Below are 15,625 nucleotides of genomic sequence, written 5' to 3'. Positions count from 1 at the left end.
GTCACTGGAACGCCGGGAGATTCCCGGGGCGCATCCCGGCGGCGCCGCTCCGATTGCTCCCGGACGCAGCCCCCGTTATCCCGATTTCCCGGCTCCTGCTCCCGCCGACTCCCTGTCCCTGTTGAGCAGGAATGGGGCGGAATTCCCTCCTTTGGGAAGGCGCCGCTCCCGTGTCCCGCTCGCTCCCGGCTCCCACATCCCATCCCGGCTCCCCCATTCCCGGCTCCGGCTCCCGCCCCCGCCGTGGTGGGGACACTCGGGGACACTCGGGGACACTCGGCGACACTTGGGGACACTCGGGGACACTCGGTGACACTCGGTGACACTTGGGGACACTTGAGGACACTTGGGGACACTCGGTGACACCCTGTCCCCCCAGGTCGCACTGTGCAGTGGCTGGCGCCTGAGGGCACCGCGGTAGTGACACTCGATGACACTTGGGGACACTTGGGGACACTCATGTCCCCAGGTCACATCGTGCAGTGGCTGGTGCCTGCAGGTGCTGTGGTGGGGACACTCGGTGACACTCGGTGACACTCGGTGACACCCTGTCCCCCCAGGTCCCATCGTGCAGCGGCTGGTGCCTGCGGGCGTCGTGGTGGGGACACTTGGGGACACTTGGGGACACTTGGGGACACGGTGTCCCCCAGCTGGTGCGCTTGGGCGCCGCGGTGGGGACACTCGGTGACACTCAGGGACACTCGGTGACACCCTGTCCCCCCAGGTCGCACTGTGCAGTGGCTGGCACCTGAGGGCACCGCGGTAGTGACACTCGATGACACTTGGGGACACTCAGTGACACTCGGTGACACTTGGGGACACTTGGGGACACTCAGTGACACTCATGTCCCCAGGTCACATCGTGCAGTGGCTGGTGCCCGCGGGCACCGCGGTGGGGACACTCAGTGACACTCAGTAGCACTTGGTGACACTCAGGGACACTCGGTGACACTCGTGTCCCCAGGTCCCATCGTGCAGTGGCTGGTGCCCACGGGCGCCGCGGTGGGGACACTCGGTGACACTTGGGGACACTCGGTGACACTCGGTGACACTCGGGGACACTTGGGGACACTCAGTGACACTCGGGGACACTCGGTGACACTTGGGGACACTTGAGGACACTCGGGGACACTCGGTGACGCCCTGTCCCCCCAGGTCGCACTGTGCAGTGGCTGGCGCCTGAGGGCACCGCGGTAGTGACACTCGGTGACACTTGGGGACACTCGGGGACACTTGGGGACACTCATGTCCCCAGGTCGCATCGTGCAGTGGCTGGTGCCCGCAGGTGCTGTGGTGGGGACACTCGGTGACACCCTGTCCCCCCAGGTCCCATCGTGCAGCGGCTGGTGCCTGCGGGCGTCGTGGTGGGGACACTTGGGGACACTTGGGGACACTCGGGGACACAGTGTCCCCCGGCTGGTGCACTTGGGCGCCGCGGTGGGGGCACTCGGTGACACTCGGTGACACTTGGGGACCACTCGGGGACACTCGTTGACACTCGGGGACACGGTGTCCCCCGGCTGGTGCACTTGGGCGCCGCGGTGGGGACACTCGGTGACACTCGGGGACACTCGGGGACACCCTGTCCCCCCAGGTCGCACTGTGCAGCGGCTGGCGCCTGTGGGCACCGCGGTAGTGACACTCGATGACACTTGGTGGCACTCGGTGACACTTGGGGACACTCGGTGACACTCAGTGACACTCGGTGGCACTCGAGGACACTCAGGGACACGGTGTCCCCCAGCTGGTGCCCACGGGCACCGCGGTGGGGACACTCGGGGACACTCAGTGACACCCTGTCCCCCAGCTCTGCCCCGGACCCTGCTCGGGACATGGGGACACGGGGACATGGGGGGATGTGGGGACACGGGGAGCCCAAGCGCGGCCGCCACCGCCCGGCTGGGTGTCCCAGGACATGGGGACACGGGGACATGGGGGGATGTGGGGACATGGGGAGCCCGAGCGCGGCCGCCACCGCCCTGCTGGGTGTCCCAGGACATGGGGACATGGGGACACAGGGACATGGGGGGACATGGGGACATGGGGGGACATGGGGACATGGGGAGCCCGAGCGCGGCCGCCACCGCCCGGCTGGGTGTCCCAGGACATGGGGACACAGGGACATGGGGGGACATGGGGACATGGGGGGACATGGGGACACAGGGGGACATGGGGAGCCCCAGTGCGTGGTGGCCGCCACCGCCCTGCTGCACCTGGAGGGGTGTCCCAGGACATGGTGAGAGCGGGGGGACACGAGGGGACATGGGGGGACACGGGGACACAGGGACATGGGGACACGGGGGACAGGGACACGGTGAGTGTGGGGACATGGGGGGATGGGGGGGACATGGGGAGCGTGGGGACATGGGGGGACACAGAGGGACACGGGGAGCGCGGGGGGACACAGGGGGATGGGGACAGGGGACACGGGGGGATGGGGAGCGTGGGGATATGGGGGGACACGGGGGGACACGGTGAGCGCAGGGGGACAGGGACATGGAGACAGGGACATACGGGAGGACGGGGATGTGGGGACAGGGACATGGGGACAGACCCACGGCACCGTGGTGACCCGGTGCCCAGGGCTGCGGTGGCACGGTGACACAGTGACCCGGTGACACGGCACCGCGGTGACCCGGTCCCCGTCACCCCCATCAGGGGTCGGCCCGTCGGAGGCCAGGGAGGAGGACGTCGGGGGAGGCCCGGGAATAAGGGAGTTATTGGAGACCGAGGGATAAAGAGGTTCAATGGAGGTCGAGGGATAAAGGGGCGATTGGAGGCCGTGGGATAAAGAGGTTATTGGAGGCTGCGGGATAAAGAGGTTCAATAGAGGTCAAGGAATAAAGGGGTTATGGAGGCTGCGGGGCCAAGGGCTTCATTGGAGACCGAGGGATAAGGACCAATGGAGGTCAAGGGATAAAGGGGTTATTGGAGGCTGTGGGATAAAGAGGTTCAATGGAGACCAAGGGATAAAGGGGCTAGTGGAGGCTGCAGGGCCAAGCGCTTCACTGGAGGCCAAGGGACTATTGGCTCTAGTGAAGGCCCCAATATCCCGCCAATAAAGGGGCTATTGGAGACCAAGGGATAAAGGGGCGAGTGGAGGCTGCGGGACAAAGGGGTTCAATGGAGGTCAAGGGATAAAGAGGCTAGTGGAGGTTGCGGGCCGAAGGGCTTCGTTGGAGGCCGAGGGATAAAGGGGCTATTGAAGACCGAGGGATAAAGAGGTTCAATGGAGGTCAAGGGATAAAGGGGCGAGTGGAGGTCGAGGGATAAAGGGGCTATTGGAGGCTGTGGGATAAAGAGGTTCAATAGAGGTCAAGGAATAAAGGGGTTATTGGAGGCTGCAGGGCCAAGGGCTTCATTGGAGACCGAGGGATAAGGACCTCCAATGGAGGTCAAGGGATAAAGGGGTTATTGGAGGCTGCGGGATAAAGAGGTTCAGTGGAGGTCAAGGGATAAAGGGGCGAGTGGAGGCTGCGGGAGAAAGAGGTTTAATGGAGGTCAAGGGATAAAGGGGTTATTGGAGACCGAGGGATAAAGAGGTTCGATGGAGGCTGCAGGGTGAAGGGCTTCGTTGGAGGCCGAGGGATAAAGGGGCTATTGGAGGCTGCGGGACAAAGGGGTTCAATGGAGGTCAAGGGATAAACAGGCTAGTGGAGGCTGCGGGGCCAAGGGCTTCATTGGAGGCCGAGGAATAAAGGGGCGAGTGGAGGCTGTGGGATAAAGAGGTTCAATGGAGGTCAAGGGATAAGAGGGTTAATGGAGGCTGCGGGGCAAAGGGCTTCATTGGAGACCAAGGAATAAAGGGGCGAGTGGAGACCAAGGGATAAAGAGGTTCAATGGAGGCTGCAGGGTGAAGGGCTTCGTTGGAGGCCGAGGGATAATAGGGGTTATTGGAGGCCGAGGAAAAAGGGATTATTGGAGGCTGTGGGGCGAAGCGGTTCATTGGAGGCCAAGGAATAAAGGGGTTATTGGAGACCAAGGAATAAAGCGGCGAGTGGAGGCTGCGGGATAAAGAGGTTCAATGGAGGTCAAGGGATAAAGCAGCTAGCGGAGGCTGTGGGGCAAAGGGGCGAGAGGGGGATGTGGGAAAGAGTTTTATTGGAGGCTGCGGGATGAAGGTGTTATTAGAGGCTGCAGGATAAAGGGACCAGTGGAGGCTGCGGGATGAGGGGGCTATTGGAGGCCAAGGGATAAAGGGGCTATTGGAGGCTGCGGGAGGATCGGCTTCATTGGAGGCCGAGGGATAAAGAGGTTCAATGGAGGCTGCGGGAAAGGGCTTTATTGGAGGCTGCGGGATAAAGGGGCTAGTGGAGGCTGTGGGAGGAATGGCTTCGGTGGAGGCTGCGGGATAAAGGGGCTATTGGAGGGGGGATATTGGAGGCTGCGGGAAAGGAGGTTATTGGAGGCTGTGGGATGAATGGCTTCATTGGAGGCCAAGGAACAAAAGGGCAAGTGGAGGCTGCGGGATAAAGGGGTTCAATGGAGGTCAAGGGATAAAGGGGCTATTGGAGGCTGCGGGATACAGAGATTCCCTGGAAGCTGCGGGAAAGGGGATCCTGGAGGCTGCGGGAAAAGGCCTTTATTGGAGGCTGCGGCGGAACGGAGGCCCCGTGTCCGGAGCGGCATCCCGATGCCAGGAGCATCATCCCGGTGCCCGGAGGGTCATCCCAGTGCCAGGAGCGCCATCCCCATTCCCATAGCGCCATTCCGTCCCCATTCCCGCAGCGCCATCCCAATTCCCGGAACGCCATTCCGTCCCCATTCCCACAGCGCCATTCCGTCCCCATTCCCACAGCCCCATCCCAATTCCCAGAACACCATTCCATCCCCATTCCCACAGCGCCATTCCGTCCCCATTCCCGCAGCCCCGTCCCCATTCCCGGAACGCCATTCCGTCCCCATTCCCGCAGCGCCGTCCCGGTGCCGCCGGCCGCTCCGTGCCGCGTCCCCTCGTGTCCCCTCGTGTCCCCTCGTGTCCCCTCGTGTCCCCTCGTGTCCCCAGGGCGCCGGTGGCCTCAGATCATCCACTGGTCCTGATCCTGCTCCGCCCCTTCCATGTCCACCTGCGGGAAGGGGGAAGCGGCGGCTCCGGGAGCTGCTTCCCGGCGGGATGGGGATGGCACCGGGATGGGGACGGGGCCACCCCGGCTCGGCCGCTGTCCCGAGCGTCACCCGCGGGGACCAGGGAAGGGACACGGGGGGACCCGGGCGGCCGCTCCCGCCGGGAACGGGAGCGTCGTCCCATTGGGAATGGGAGCGTCATCCCATTGGGAATGGGAGTGTTGTCCCATTGGGAATGGGAGTGTTGTCCCACGGGATGGCTCCGCATGGCCATTCCTGCTGGGAACGGGAGCGTCGTCCCATTGGGAATGGGAGTGTTGTCCCATTGGGAATGGGAATGTCATCCCATGGGATGGCTCCATATGGCCATTCCCGCCGGGAATGGGAGCATCCCGATGGGAATGCGAGCGTCGTCCCATTGGGAATGGGAGTGTCATCCCGATGGGAATGGGAGTGTTATCCCATGGGATGGCTCCGCATGGCCATTCCCGCTGGGAACAGGAGCATCGTCCCATTGGGAACGGGAGCATCATCCCACCGGAAACGGGAGTGTTGTCCCATTGGGAATGGGAGTGTTATCCCATGGGATGACTCCACATGGCCATTCCCGCTGGGAACAGGAGCATCATCCCACTGGGAATGGGAGCATCGTCCCGATGGGAACGGGAGCATTGTCCCATTGGGAATGGGAGTGTCATCCCGATGGGAATGGGAGTGTTGTCGCATGGGATGGCTCCACATGGCCATTCCCGCCGGGAACAGGAGCATCATCCCATTGGGAATGGGAGCATCATCCCGCTGGGAACGGGAGCGTCATCCCATTGGGAATGGGAGCATCATCCCGCTGGGAACGGGAGCGTCGTCTCATTGGGAATGGGAGCATCATCCCGCTGGGAACGGGAGCGTCATCCCGTGGGGCGGCTCCGCACGGCCATTCCTGCCGGGATGGGAGCGTCATCCCATGGAAGTGGCTCCATGTGGCCGCTCCCGCTGGGAATGGGGAGCGTTGTCCCGATGGGAATGGGAAGTGTTTCCCGCAGGGCGGCTCCGCATGGCTGTTCCTATGGGAAACGGGAGCATCATCCCATGGGGTGGCTCCATGCGGGTGTTCCCACCGGGAATGGGAGCGTCATCCCACCGGGATTGGGCTCTGTTATCCTGCAAGGCGGCTCCGCGTGGCTGCATCCCCATTCCCAGTGGGATGGGAACACTGTTCCTGGCGAGATGGGAATGCCGTCCCACGGCTCCATGTGGCCATTCCCAGCGGGATGGGAACGCCATTTCCGGCAGGACGGGAAACGCCGTCCCGCGCTCCGCACGCCCATTCCCAACGGGATGGGAGCATCATTCCCAGCGGGATGGGAATGCTGTTCCCGGCGGGATGGGAGCACCATCCCGTGCTCCACACCCCCATTCCCGGCGGGATGGAGCGCCGTTCCCACTGGGATGGGAATGCCATCCCACGGCTCCATGTGGCCATTCCCGGCGGGATGGGAGCGCCGTTCCCGGAGGGATGGGAGCACCGTTCCCAACAGGATGGGAGCGCCGTCCTGTGGCTCCACATGCCCATTCCCGGCGGGATGGGAGCACCATTCCCGGTGGGATGGGAGCGCCATCCCGCGCTCCGCACACCCATTCCCGGTGGGATGGGAGCACCATTCCCAGCAGGATGGGAGCGCCGTTCCCGGTGGGATGGGAGCGCCGTCCTGCGGCTCCACACGCCCATTCCCAACGGGATGGAGCGCTGTTCCCGGCGGGATGGGAGTGCCATTCCCAACAGGATGGGAGCGCCGTTCCTGGCGGGATGGGAGCACTGTTCCCGGCGGGATGGGAGCGCCGTTCCCGGCGGGATGGAGCGCCGTTCCCGGCGGGATGGAGCGCCGTTCCCGGCGGGATGGGAGCACCGTTCCCGGCGGGATGGGAACACCATTCCCAACAGGATGGAGCGCCGTTCCGGGTGGGATGGGAACACCATTCCCAACAGGATGGAGCGCCGTTCCCGGCGGGATGGGAGCACTGTTCCCGGTGGGATGGGAACACCATTCCCAACAGGATGGAGCGCCATTCCCGGCGGGATGGAGCACCATTCCCAGTGGGATGGAGCGCCGTTCCCGGCGGGATGGAGTGCCGTTCCCGGCGGGATGGGAACACCGTTCCCGGCGGGATGGGAGCACCGTTCCCGGCGGGATGGGAACACCATTCCCAACAGGATGGAGCGCCGTTCCTGGTGGGATGGGAGCGCCGTTCCCAGTGGGATGGGAACACCATTCCCAGCGGGATGGAGCGCCGTTCCCGGCGGGATGGGAACACCATTCCCAGTGGGATGGAGCGCCGTTCCCGGCGGGATGGGAACACCATTCCCGTTGGGATGGAGCGCTGTTCCCGGTGGGATGGAGTGCCGTTCCCGGCGGGATGGGAACACCATTCCCAGTGGGATGGGAGCACCATTCCCGGCGGGATGGGAGCACCATTCCCGGCGGGATGGGAACACCGTTCCCGGCGGGATGGAGCGCCGTTCCCGGTGGGATGGGAACACCATTCCCAGTGGGATGGAGCGCTGTTCCCGGCGGGATGGGAACACCGTTCCCAACAGGATGGAGCACCATTCCCGGTGGGAACGGCATTCCCGCGTGGCACCTCGTTGGCGTCGCCGTCGTCCGGGGACTCGTTGTAGTCGTTCATCTCGTCCATGTCCTGCATGTCCTCGTCGTCCTCCGAGTCCTCCTCGCTGTCCTCGTCGTCCTCGTCGTCCTCCTCCTCCTCCTCGTCGTAGTGCTGCCCAATGGACCCCATCCCCATCCCGATCCCGGTCCCGATCCCGGCCCCGTTCCGGCTCCTGGGCCCATTCCCAGCCCTGCTCCCATCCCTATCCCCATTCCCGTTCCTGGCCCCACTCCCGTCCCCATCCCCATTCCCAATCCCGGTCCCGACCCCGGTCCTGATCCCAGTCCCGATCCCGATCCCGTTCCCAATCCCGATCCCAGCCCCGATCCCGATCCCGGTCCCGATCCCAGCCCCGTTCCTGCTCCTGTGCCTGTTCCCAGCCCCGCTCCCATCCCTATCCCCATTCCCGTTCCTGGCCCCGCTCCCGTCCCCGCTCCTGTCCCCATTCCCATTCCCATCCCCATTCCCGTCCCCATCTGCACTCCTGTCCCTGTCCCCATTCCCATCCCCATTCCCATCCGCACTCCTGTCCCCACTCCCATCTCCCCGTTCCCATCCTCGCTCCTCTTCCCATCCCCATTCCCGTTCCCATTCCTGTTTCCATTCCCATCCCCATTCCTGTTCCTGTTCCCATTCCCGTTCCTGTTCCCATCCCCATTCCTGTTCCTGTTCCCGTTCCTGCTCCCGTCCCCATTCCTATCCATGCTCCCGTCTCCATTCCCATTCCTGCTCCCATCCCCACTTCCGCTTTTATCCCTTCTCCTGTCCCCATTCCCATCCCCATTCCTGTCCCCATTCCCATTCCCGTCCGCATCCCTATTTCCGTCTTTGTCCCCCCTCCTGTCCCCATTCCCATTCCCGTTCCCATCCCCATCCCCATCCCCATCCCCATTCCCATTCCCATTCCCATTCCCATCCCCATCCCCATTCCCGTCCCCATCCCCGTTCCCGTCCCCGTTCCCACCTCGGACGCAGGTTTCCCGATGGGCACCAGGTTGTTGTCCCTCTCCGCGATGCTCTGCAGCTGCGGCCGGCGGCTCGGACCGGCCTCATCCCGGCCTCATCCCGGCCTCCTTCCCGCCTCATCCCAGCCTCATTCCCACCGCATCCCGGTCTCCTTCCCACCTCATTCCCAACCTCCATCCCGGTCTCATCCCAGCCTCCTTCCCGCCTCGATCCCAGCCTCGTTCCCGGCCTGCTTCCCGCCTCATCCCGGCCTCTTTCCCGCCTCATCCCGCCTCGATCCCGGTCTCATTCCCACCTCCTTCCCGCCTCCTCCCGGCCTCTCGTTCCCAGGACTCCTCCGTCATCCCAGTCCCAGGTCCCTCCTGTCACCCCCATTCCCGGACCCACCCCCTTGTCCCCACCCCCGTGTCCTTGTCCCTGTCCCGGGGTGTCCCCCCCCGTCACCCCCAACAGACCCTGTCGCCAAGGTCCCCAAGGGCCCTGTCCCCAAAGTCCCCATGGCCCCCTATGGCCCCTGTCCCCAAGGTCCCCAAGGTCCCCAGGCCCTGTCCCCAAGGCCCCTGGACCCCCATGGACCCCCCGTCCCCATGAGCCCCATAGCCCCCGTCCCCAGGGTCCCCAAGGTCCCCAAGCTCTGTCCCCCCATCCCGTGTCCCCCCCGTGTCCCCCCGTCCCGTAACCCCCCTGCACCCCATGTCCCCCATGTCCCCATGTCCCCATGTCCCCCCGCCCCCGTGTCCCCGTCCCCCTGTCCCCGCGGTCCCTTCGTCCCTGTCCCCTTGTCCCCCATCCCGTGACCCCCGTCCCCTCCGTTCCCCTGTCCCCCATGTCCCCCATGTCCCCCGTGTCCCCCCTGTGCTCCTGTCCCCTGTCCCCCCGTCCCATGTCCCTGTCCCCGTGTCACCCCTGTCCCCCCGTCCCCCTGTTCCCGTGTCCCCCCGTCCCGTCCCATTGTCCCATGTCCCTGTCACCCCGTCCCCCCGTCCCCCTGTTCCCGTATCCCCCTGTTCCTGTGTCCCCCCGCCCCCGTGTCCCCCGTGTCCCCTCGTCCCCCCACCCCGTGTCCCCCTTGTGTCCCCTGGCCCCGTGTCCCCCTTGTTCCCATCCCTGTGTCCCCCCGTGTCCCTGTGTCACCCCTGTCCCGTGTCCCCCGTCCCCCCTGGTGTCCCCCTGTGTCCCTGTCCCCGTGTCCCCCTTGTCCCCCCGTCCCCGTATCCCCGTGTCCCCCGTGTCCCCTCGTCCCCCTGTCCTGTGTCCCTGTGTCACCCCTGTCCCCCTGTCCCCCGTCCCCCCGGTGTCCCTGTCCCCGTCCCCCCCGTTCCCGTCCCCCCCGTTCCCGTTCCCGTCCCGTTCCCGTCCCCCCCGGTCCCGTCCCCCCCGTTCCCATCCCCCCCGTTCCCAGTCCCTCCCCGTTCCCGTTCCCCCCGTTCCCGTTCCCGTCCCCTCCATTCCCGTCCCCGTTCCCGTTCCCCCCGTTCCCGTCCCCCCCGTCCCCGTCCCCGTTCCGTCCCCCCCGGTGTCCCCTGTCCCCGTGTCCCCCCGTTCCCGTCCCCGTCCCCGTGTCCCCCCACGCACCCACGCGCGGTGCTGCTGCTCGCGCTGCTGCAGGTCGCTCTCGCCGCCGCAGGGCCGCTCGGCGCCGAACCAGAGCGGCTCCGTGACGCGGGGGAGCAGCGACGGGAACAGCGTGCACATGGCGGCGCCGGAACCGGAACCGGGAACGGGGCACCGGAACCGGGAACCGGGCACCGGAACCGGGAACCGGAACCGGGAACCGGGCACGGAGCGGAACGGAGCGCCGCGGGGCCGCGGAGCCCCCGAGCGCGGAGCCGCCTCCGCACGGACCGGAAACGCCGCGTACCGCCCCTGCGCGCGCACGGACCGGAAATGCCGCGCACCGCCCTGCGCGCGCACGGACCGGAAATGCCGCGTACGGCCCTGAGCGCGGACCGGAAACGCCGCGTACCGCCCCTGCGCGCGCACGGACCGGAAATGCAGCGTACCGCCCCGCCCTGAGCGCGGACCGGAAATGCCGCGCACCGCCCTGCGCGCGGACCGGAAATGCCGCGCACAGCCCTGCGCGCACGGACCGGAAATGCCGCGTACCGCCCTGCGCGCACGGACCCGGAACTCGGGAACGCGGAGCCGCCTCCGCACGGACCGGAAACGCCGCGCACCGCCCCCACACGGACCGGAAGCGCCGCGCCCCGCCCCGCGCTGACGCCCCCGGAAGTCGGGAACGCGGAGCCGCCTCCGCACGGACCCGTCACGGCGCGGAACGGAAGGGGGCGGGGCCCGCGCTGCGCGGAGGAGGCCACGCCCGTCGCGGTGACGTGGAAGGGGCGGGGCCGCGGGCTGAGTGGCGGGGGGCGGGGTCACGCGGGGCCCCGCCCCCCCCGTGCGCGCGCGAGGCCGGGACTGGCCCCGCCCCCCCCGCGGGTCCCCCTGCCCCATAGATCCCCCCGCCCCATAGATCCCCCCGCCCCATAGATCCCCCCGCCCCATAGATCTCCCTGCCCCATAGATCCCCCCCACCCCATAGATCCCCCTGCCCCATAGATCCCCCCGCCCCATAGATCCCCCCGCCCCATAGATCCCCCCGCCCCATAGATCCCCCCTGCCCCATAGATCTCCCTGCCCCATAGATCCCCCCCACCCCATAGATCCCCCCTGCCCCATAGATCTCCCTGCCCCATAGATCCCCCTGCCCCATAGATCCCCCCCACCCCATAGATCCCCCCGCCCCATAGATCCCCCCGCCCCATAGATCCCCCCTGCCCCATAGATCCCCCCCGCCCCATTGGACCCCCCTGCCCCATAGATCCCCCCTGCCCCATAGATCCCCCTGCCCCATAGACCCCCCTGCCCCATAGATCCCCCCCGCCCCATAGATCCCCCCAGCCCCATAGACCCCCCTGCCCCATAGATCCCCCCGCCCCATAGATCCCCCCCCGCCCCATAGATCCCCCCGCCCCATAGATCCCCCCCGCCCCATAGATCCCCCCGCCCCATAGATCCCCCTGCCCCATAGATCCCCCCCCGCCCCATAGATCCCCCTGCCCCATAGATCCCCCCGCCCCATAGATCCCCCCGCCCCATAGATCCCCCTGTCCCATAGATCCCCCCCCGCCCCATAGATCCCCCAGCCCCATAGATCCCCCCGCCCCATAGATCCCCCCCCGCCATAGATCCCCCTGCCCCATAGATCCCCCCGCCCCATAGATCCCCCCGCCCCATAGATCCCCCCCCGCCCCATAGATCCCCCTGTCCCATAGATCCCCCCGCCCATAGATCCCCCCCCGCCCCATAGATCCCCCCGCCCCATAGATCCCCCTGCCCCATAGGACCCCCCTGCCCCATAGATCCCCCCAGCCCCATAGACCCCCCCGCCCCATAGACCCCCCTGCCCCATAGATCCCCCCGCCCCATAGGACCCCCTGCCCCATAGATCCCCCTGTCCCATAGATCCCCCCCGCCCCATAGATCCCCCCGCCCCATAGATCCCCCCCTGCCCCATAGATCCCCCCGCCCCATAGATCCCCCCGCCCCATAGATTCCCCCCCGCTCCATAGATCCCTCCTGCCCCATAGATCCTCCTGCCCCATAGATCCCCCCGCCCCATAGATTCCCCCCCGCCCCATAGGACCCCCCCCGCCCCATAGATCCCCCCGCCCCATAGATCCCCCCCCGCCCCAGGGCCGCCCCCGTCCCCACGGCCCCACACGTTCCCCACGTGTCCCCCCCCCGTTCCCCGGGCGACCTTTGAGTCGGGCAGCGCCCGCAACAACCGAACGGGGACACCCGGGGACGGCGACACCCGAACGGGGACACCCGAACGGGGACACAACCGGACACAACCGGACACAACCGGACACAACCGCGCAGGGACCCCCGTGCCCCACAGCGCCATGGCGGGGCGGGCGCTGCTGTCGCTGCTGTCGCTGCTGTTGCTGCTGTGGCCGGTGTCACCGTCGCTGTCGCTGTCGCTGCTGTCGCTGTCCCTGGTGGCCCCGGTGGCCCCCGCGCCCCGGGCGGCTGAGTCGCTGCTCAACGTCTGCCTGGACGCCAAGCACCACAAGCAGGAGCCGGGCCCCGAGGGGCTGCTCTACGGGCAGGTAGGAGCGGCGCCGTGGGGCTGCCCCATAGCGCTGCCCCATAGCGCTGCCCCATAGCGCTGCCCTATGGTGCTGCCCCATAGCGCTGCCCCATAGCGCTGCCCCATGGCGCTGCCCCATGGCGCTGCCCCATAGCGCTGCCCCACGGCTGAGCCCCATAGCGCTGCCTCATGGCTGAGCCCCATAGCGCTGCCCCATGGCGCTGCCCCATAGCGCTGCCCCACGGCTGAGTCCCACGGCATTGCTCTATGGCTGAGCCCCACAGCGCTGCCCCATGGCTCTGCCCCACAGCGCCACCCCACAGCTCAGTCCCATGGTGCTTCCCCATGGCGCCACCCCATGGCTGTACCCCACGGAGCCACCCCATGGTTGAGCCCCATGGCTCTGCCCCATGGAGCCACCCCACAGCACTGCCCCATGGCTCTGCCCCACGGCTGAGCCCCACGGAGCCACTCCGTGGCTGAGCCCCATGGTGCTGCCCCAGGGCTCTGCCCCACGGCGCTGCCCCACGGCGCTGCCCCATGGAGCCACCCCACGGCTCATCCCCATGGCGCTGCCCCCCGGCTCATCCCCCTGGCTCAGCCCCATGGCTCTGCCCCACGGCGCTGCCCCCCGGCTCAGCCCCACGGCTCAGCCCCACAGCGCTGCCCCATAGCTCAGCCCCACGGCTCAGCCCCATGGAGCCACCCCCCGGCTCAGCCCCACGGCTCTGCCCCACGGCGCCGCCCCCCGGCTCAGCCCCCCGCTCCCCCGCAGTGCGCGCTGTGGAGGGACAACGCGTGCTGCACGGCCAACACGAGCGAGGCGGCGCACGAGGACCGCTCCTACCTGTACAACTTCAACTGGAACCACTGCGGGGTCCTGCCCCCCAAGTGCCGGCGCCACTTCGTGCAGGACACCTGTCTGTACGAGTGCGACCCCAACCTGGGGCCCTGGATCGACCAGGTGCGTGGGGCAGGGCTGCCCCACTGCAAGGGGGCAGGGGGTGGAGCGGGGGGTGTGGGGCAGGGTGTGGGGCAGGTGTGGGGCAGGTGTGGGGCAGGGTGTGGGGCTGGGTGTGGGGCAGGGTGTGGGGCGCAGTGCAGGGTGATGGGTGCAGGGTGTGGGGCAGGCTGTGGGGTGGAGGTGTGGGGCGGAGGTGCAGGGTGATGGGTGTGGGGTGTGGGGCAGGCTGTGGGGCGGAGGTGTGGGGTGTGCGGTGTACATGTGGGGCAGGGCGCAGGGCAGGGTGTGGGGTGCAGGTGTGGGGCAGGCTGCAGGACAGGCTGTGGGGCAGGGTGCAGGTGTGGGGCAGGTGTGGGGTAGTATTGGGGGCAGGGTGTGGGGCAGGCTATGGGGCAGGCTGTGGGGTGGAAGTGTGGGGCAGGCTGTGGGTGTGGGACAGGTGTGGGGCAGTCTGTGGGGCAAGCTATGGGGCAGGCTATGGGCGCAGCTGTGGGGTGGAAGTGTGGGGCAGGCTGTGGGACAGTCTGTGGGGCAGGCTACGGGGCAGGGTGCATGTGTGGGTCAGGCTATGGGTCAGGCTATGGGTCAGGCTATGGGTCAGGCTGTGGGGCAGGCTATGGGGCAGCTGTGGGGCAGTCTATGGGGCAGTCTATGGGGCAGCAGTGGGGCAGGCTGTGGGGCAGGCTGCGGGGCAGGGCACAGCAGTGGGGCAGCTATGGGTCAGTCTATGGGTCAGCTATGGGTCACGCTATGGGGCAGGCTGTGGGTCAGCCTGTGGGTCACGCTATGGGGCAGCCTATGGGTCAGCCACGGCTCCGCCCGCGGCGCTGACCCCCGCACACACCGCGCAGAGCGACACGAGCTGGCGCCGCGAGCGCATCCTGCACGTGCCGCTGTGCAAGGAGGACTGCGAGCAGTGGTGGGAGGACTGCAGGGACGCGCTCACCTGCAAGGACAACTGGCACCGGGGCTGGAACTGGACCTCGGGTGAGGGCACCGGGACCGGCACCGGTACCACCGGTACCGCCGGTACCACCGGTGCTGACGGTGCCGCCGCAGGCAGCAACGCGTGCCCGCGCGGCGCGCGGTGCCGCCGCTTCGAGGCCGTGTTCGGGTCGGCGCCGGCGCTGTGCGAGCGGGTCTGGTCGGGCTCCTACCGCTACTCGGGGCTGCGGCGCCGCAGCGGGCGCTGCGTGCGGCTCTGGTGGGACCCGGCGCTGCCCAACCCCAACGCGGCCGTGGCCGAGCGCTACGCGCGGGGGGACGCGGCGGCGGCGCCGACGGTGCCGGTTCTGGTGCTGGTTCTGGTGCCGGTTCTGGTGGCGCCGCTGCGGCCCTGAGCGACCGGGACGCGGATGGAGGAGGAGGAAGGTGAGGGGGGAACCGGGATGCACGGCTGGATGGGGGAGGCACAGCTGGATGGGGGAGGCACAGCTGGATGGGGCACCGGGGTGCACATCTGGATGGGGGGTGCACATCTGGATGGGGGGTGCACATCTGGATGTGGCACCGGGATACGCATCCGGATGTGGCACCGGGATGCACAGCTGGATGGGGGGATGCACATCTGGATGGGGCACCAGGATGCACAGCTGGATGGGGGATACACATCTGGATGGGGGATGCACATCTGGATGTGTCACCAGGATGCGCATCCGGATGTGGCACCGGGATGCACAGCTGGATGTGCGCCCAGGGGCACATCTGGATGGGCCTCCGGGATGCACATCCAGACGTGTCACCAGGATGTGCATCTGGATGTGGCGCTGGATTCACATCTGGATTTGTCACCAGGATGCACAGCTGGATTTGTCACGAGGATGCACAGCTGGATGTGTCACCAGGATGCACATCCAGATGTGGCACCAGGA

The 15,625-nt window shown here is 67.3% G+C and overlaps 2 protein-coding genes across 2 annotated transcripts; one reads left to right on the top strand and one right to left on the bottom strand.

Annotated features, from left to right (window-relative positions):
• Positions 1-5,010: 5,010 nt before the first annotated feature.
• Positions 5,011-10,389, bottom strand: LOC148590391 (anaphase-promoting complex subunit 15). Its single transcript, XM_088539091.1, has 4 exons — positions 10,270-10,389; positions 8,693-8,752; positions 7,702-7,839; positions 5,011-5,066 (listed from the first exon to the last, which is right to left on the bottom strand). Exons 1-4 carry the CDS (start codon positions 10,387-10,389, stop codon positions 5,019-5,021), a joined length of 366 nt encoding a protein of 121 aa, XP_088395217.1. The 3' UTR covers positions 5,011-5,018.
• A 2,213-nt stretch (positions 10,390-12,602) lies between these two features.
• On the top strand, positions 12,603-15,094 carry LOC148590390 (folate receptor gamma-like). Its single transcript, XM_088539092.1, has 4 exons — positions 12,603-12,809; positions 13,566-13,754; positions 14,606-14,741; positions 14,814-15,094. The coding sequence occupies exons 1-4, from the start codon at positions 12,603-12,605 to the stop codon at positions 15,092-15,094; spliced, it is 813 nt and encodes a 270-aa protein (XP_088395218.1).
• Positions 15,095-15,625: the final 531 nt, after the last annotated feature.

Source organism: Tinamus guttatus, unplaced genomic scaffold, assembly GCF_059628265.1.
Source record: "Tinamus guttatus ecotype Peru unplaced genomic scaffold, ASM5962826v1 Tinamus_guttatus_pri_ptg001372l, whole genome shotgun sequence".
In the NCBI taxonomy this organism is placed as follows: Eukaryota; Metazoa; Chordata; class Aves; order Tinamiformes; family Tinamidae; genus Tinamus; species Tinamus guttatus.
This window is presented reverse-complemented; position numbering and strand designations above follow the sequence as displayed.

Excerpts from the sequence above, each read along its gene's own strand:
- LOC148590391 (XM_088539091.1), bottom strand. The coding sequence starts at position 10,389 with ATGTGCACGCTGTTCCCGTCGCTGCTCCCCCGCGTCACGGAGCCGCTC. Across the intron at positions 8,753-10,269 it reads AGCAGCAGCACCGCGCGTGG|CTGCAGAGCATCGCGGAGAG; the intron begins GTGCGTGGGGGG and ends CGCCGGCCGCAG. Across the intron at positions 7,840-8,692 it reads TCGGGAAACCTGCGTCCGAG|CACTACGACGAGGAGGAGGA; the intron begins GTGGGAACGGGG and ends TCCATTGGGCAG.
- LOC148590390 (XM_088539092.1), top strand. The coding sequence starts at position 12,603 with ATGGCGGGGCGGGCGCTGCTGTCGCTGCTGTCGCTGCTGTTGCTGCTG. Across the intron at positions 12,810-13,565 it reads AGGGGCTGCTCTACGGGCAG|TGCGCGCTGTGGAGGGACAA; the intron begins GTAGGAGCGGCG and ends GCTCCCCCGCAG. Across the intron at positions 14,742-14,813 it reads GGGCTGGAACTGGACCTCGG|GCAGCAACGCGTGCCCGCGC; the intron begins GTGAGGGCACCG and ends GTGCCGCCGCAG.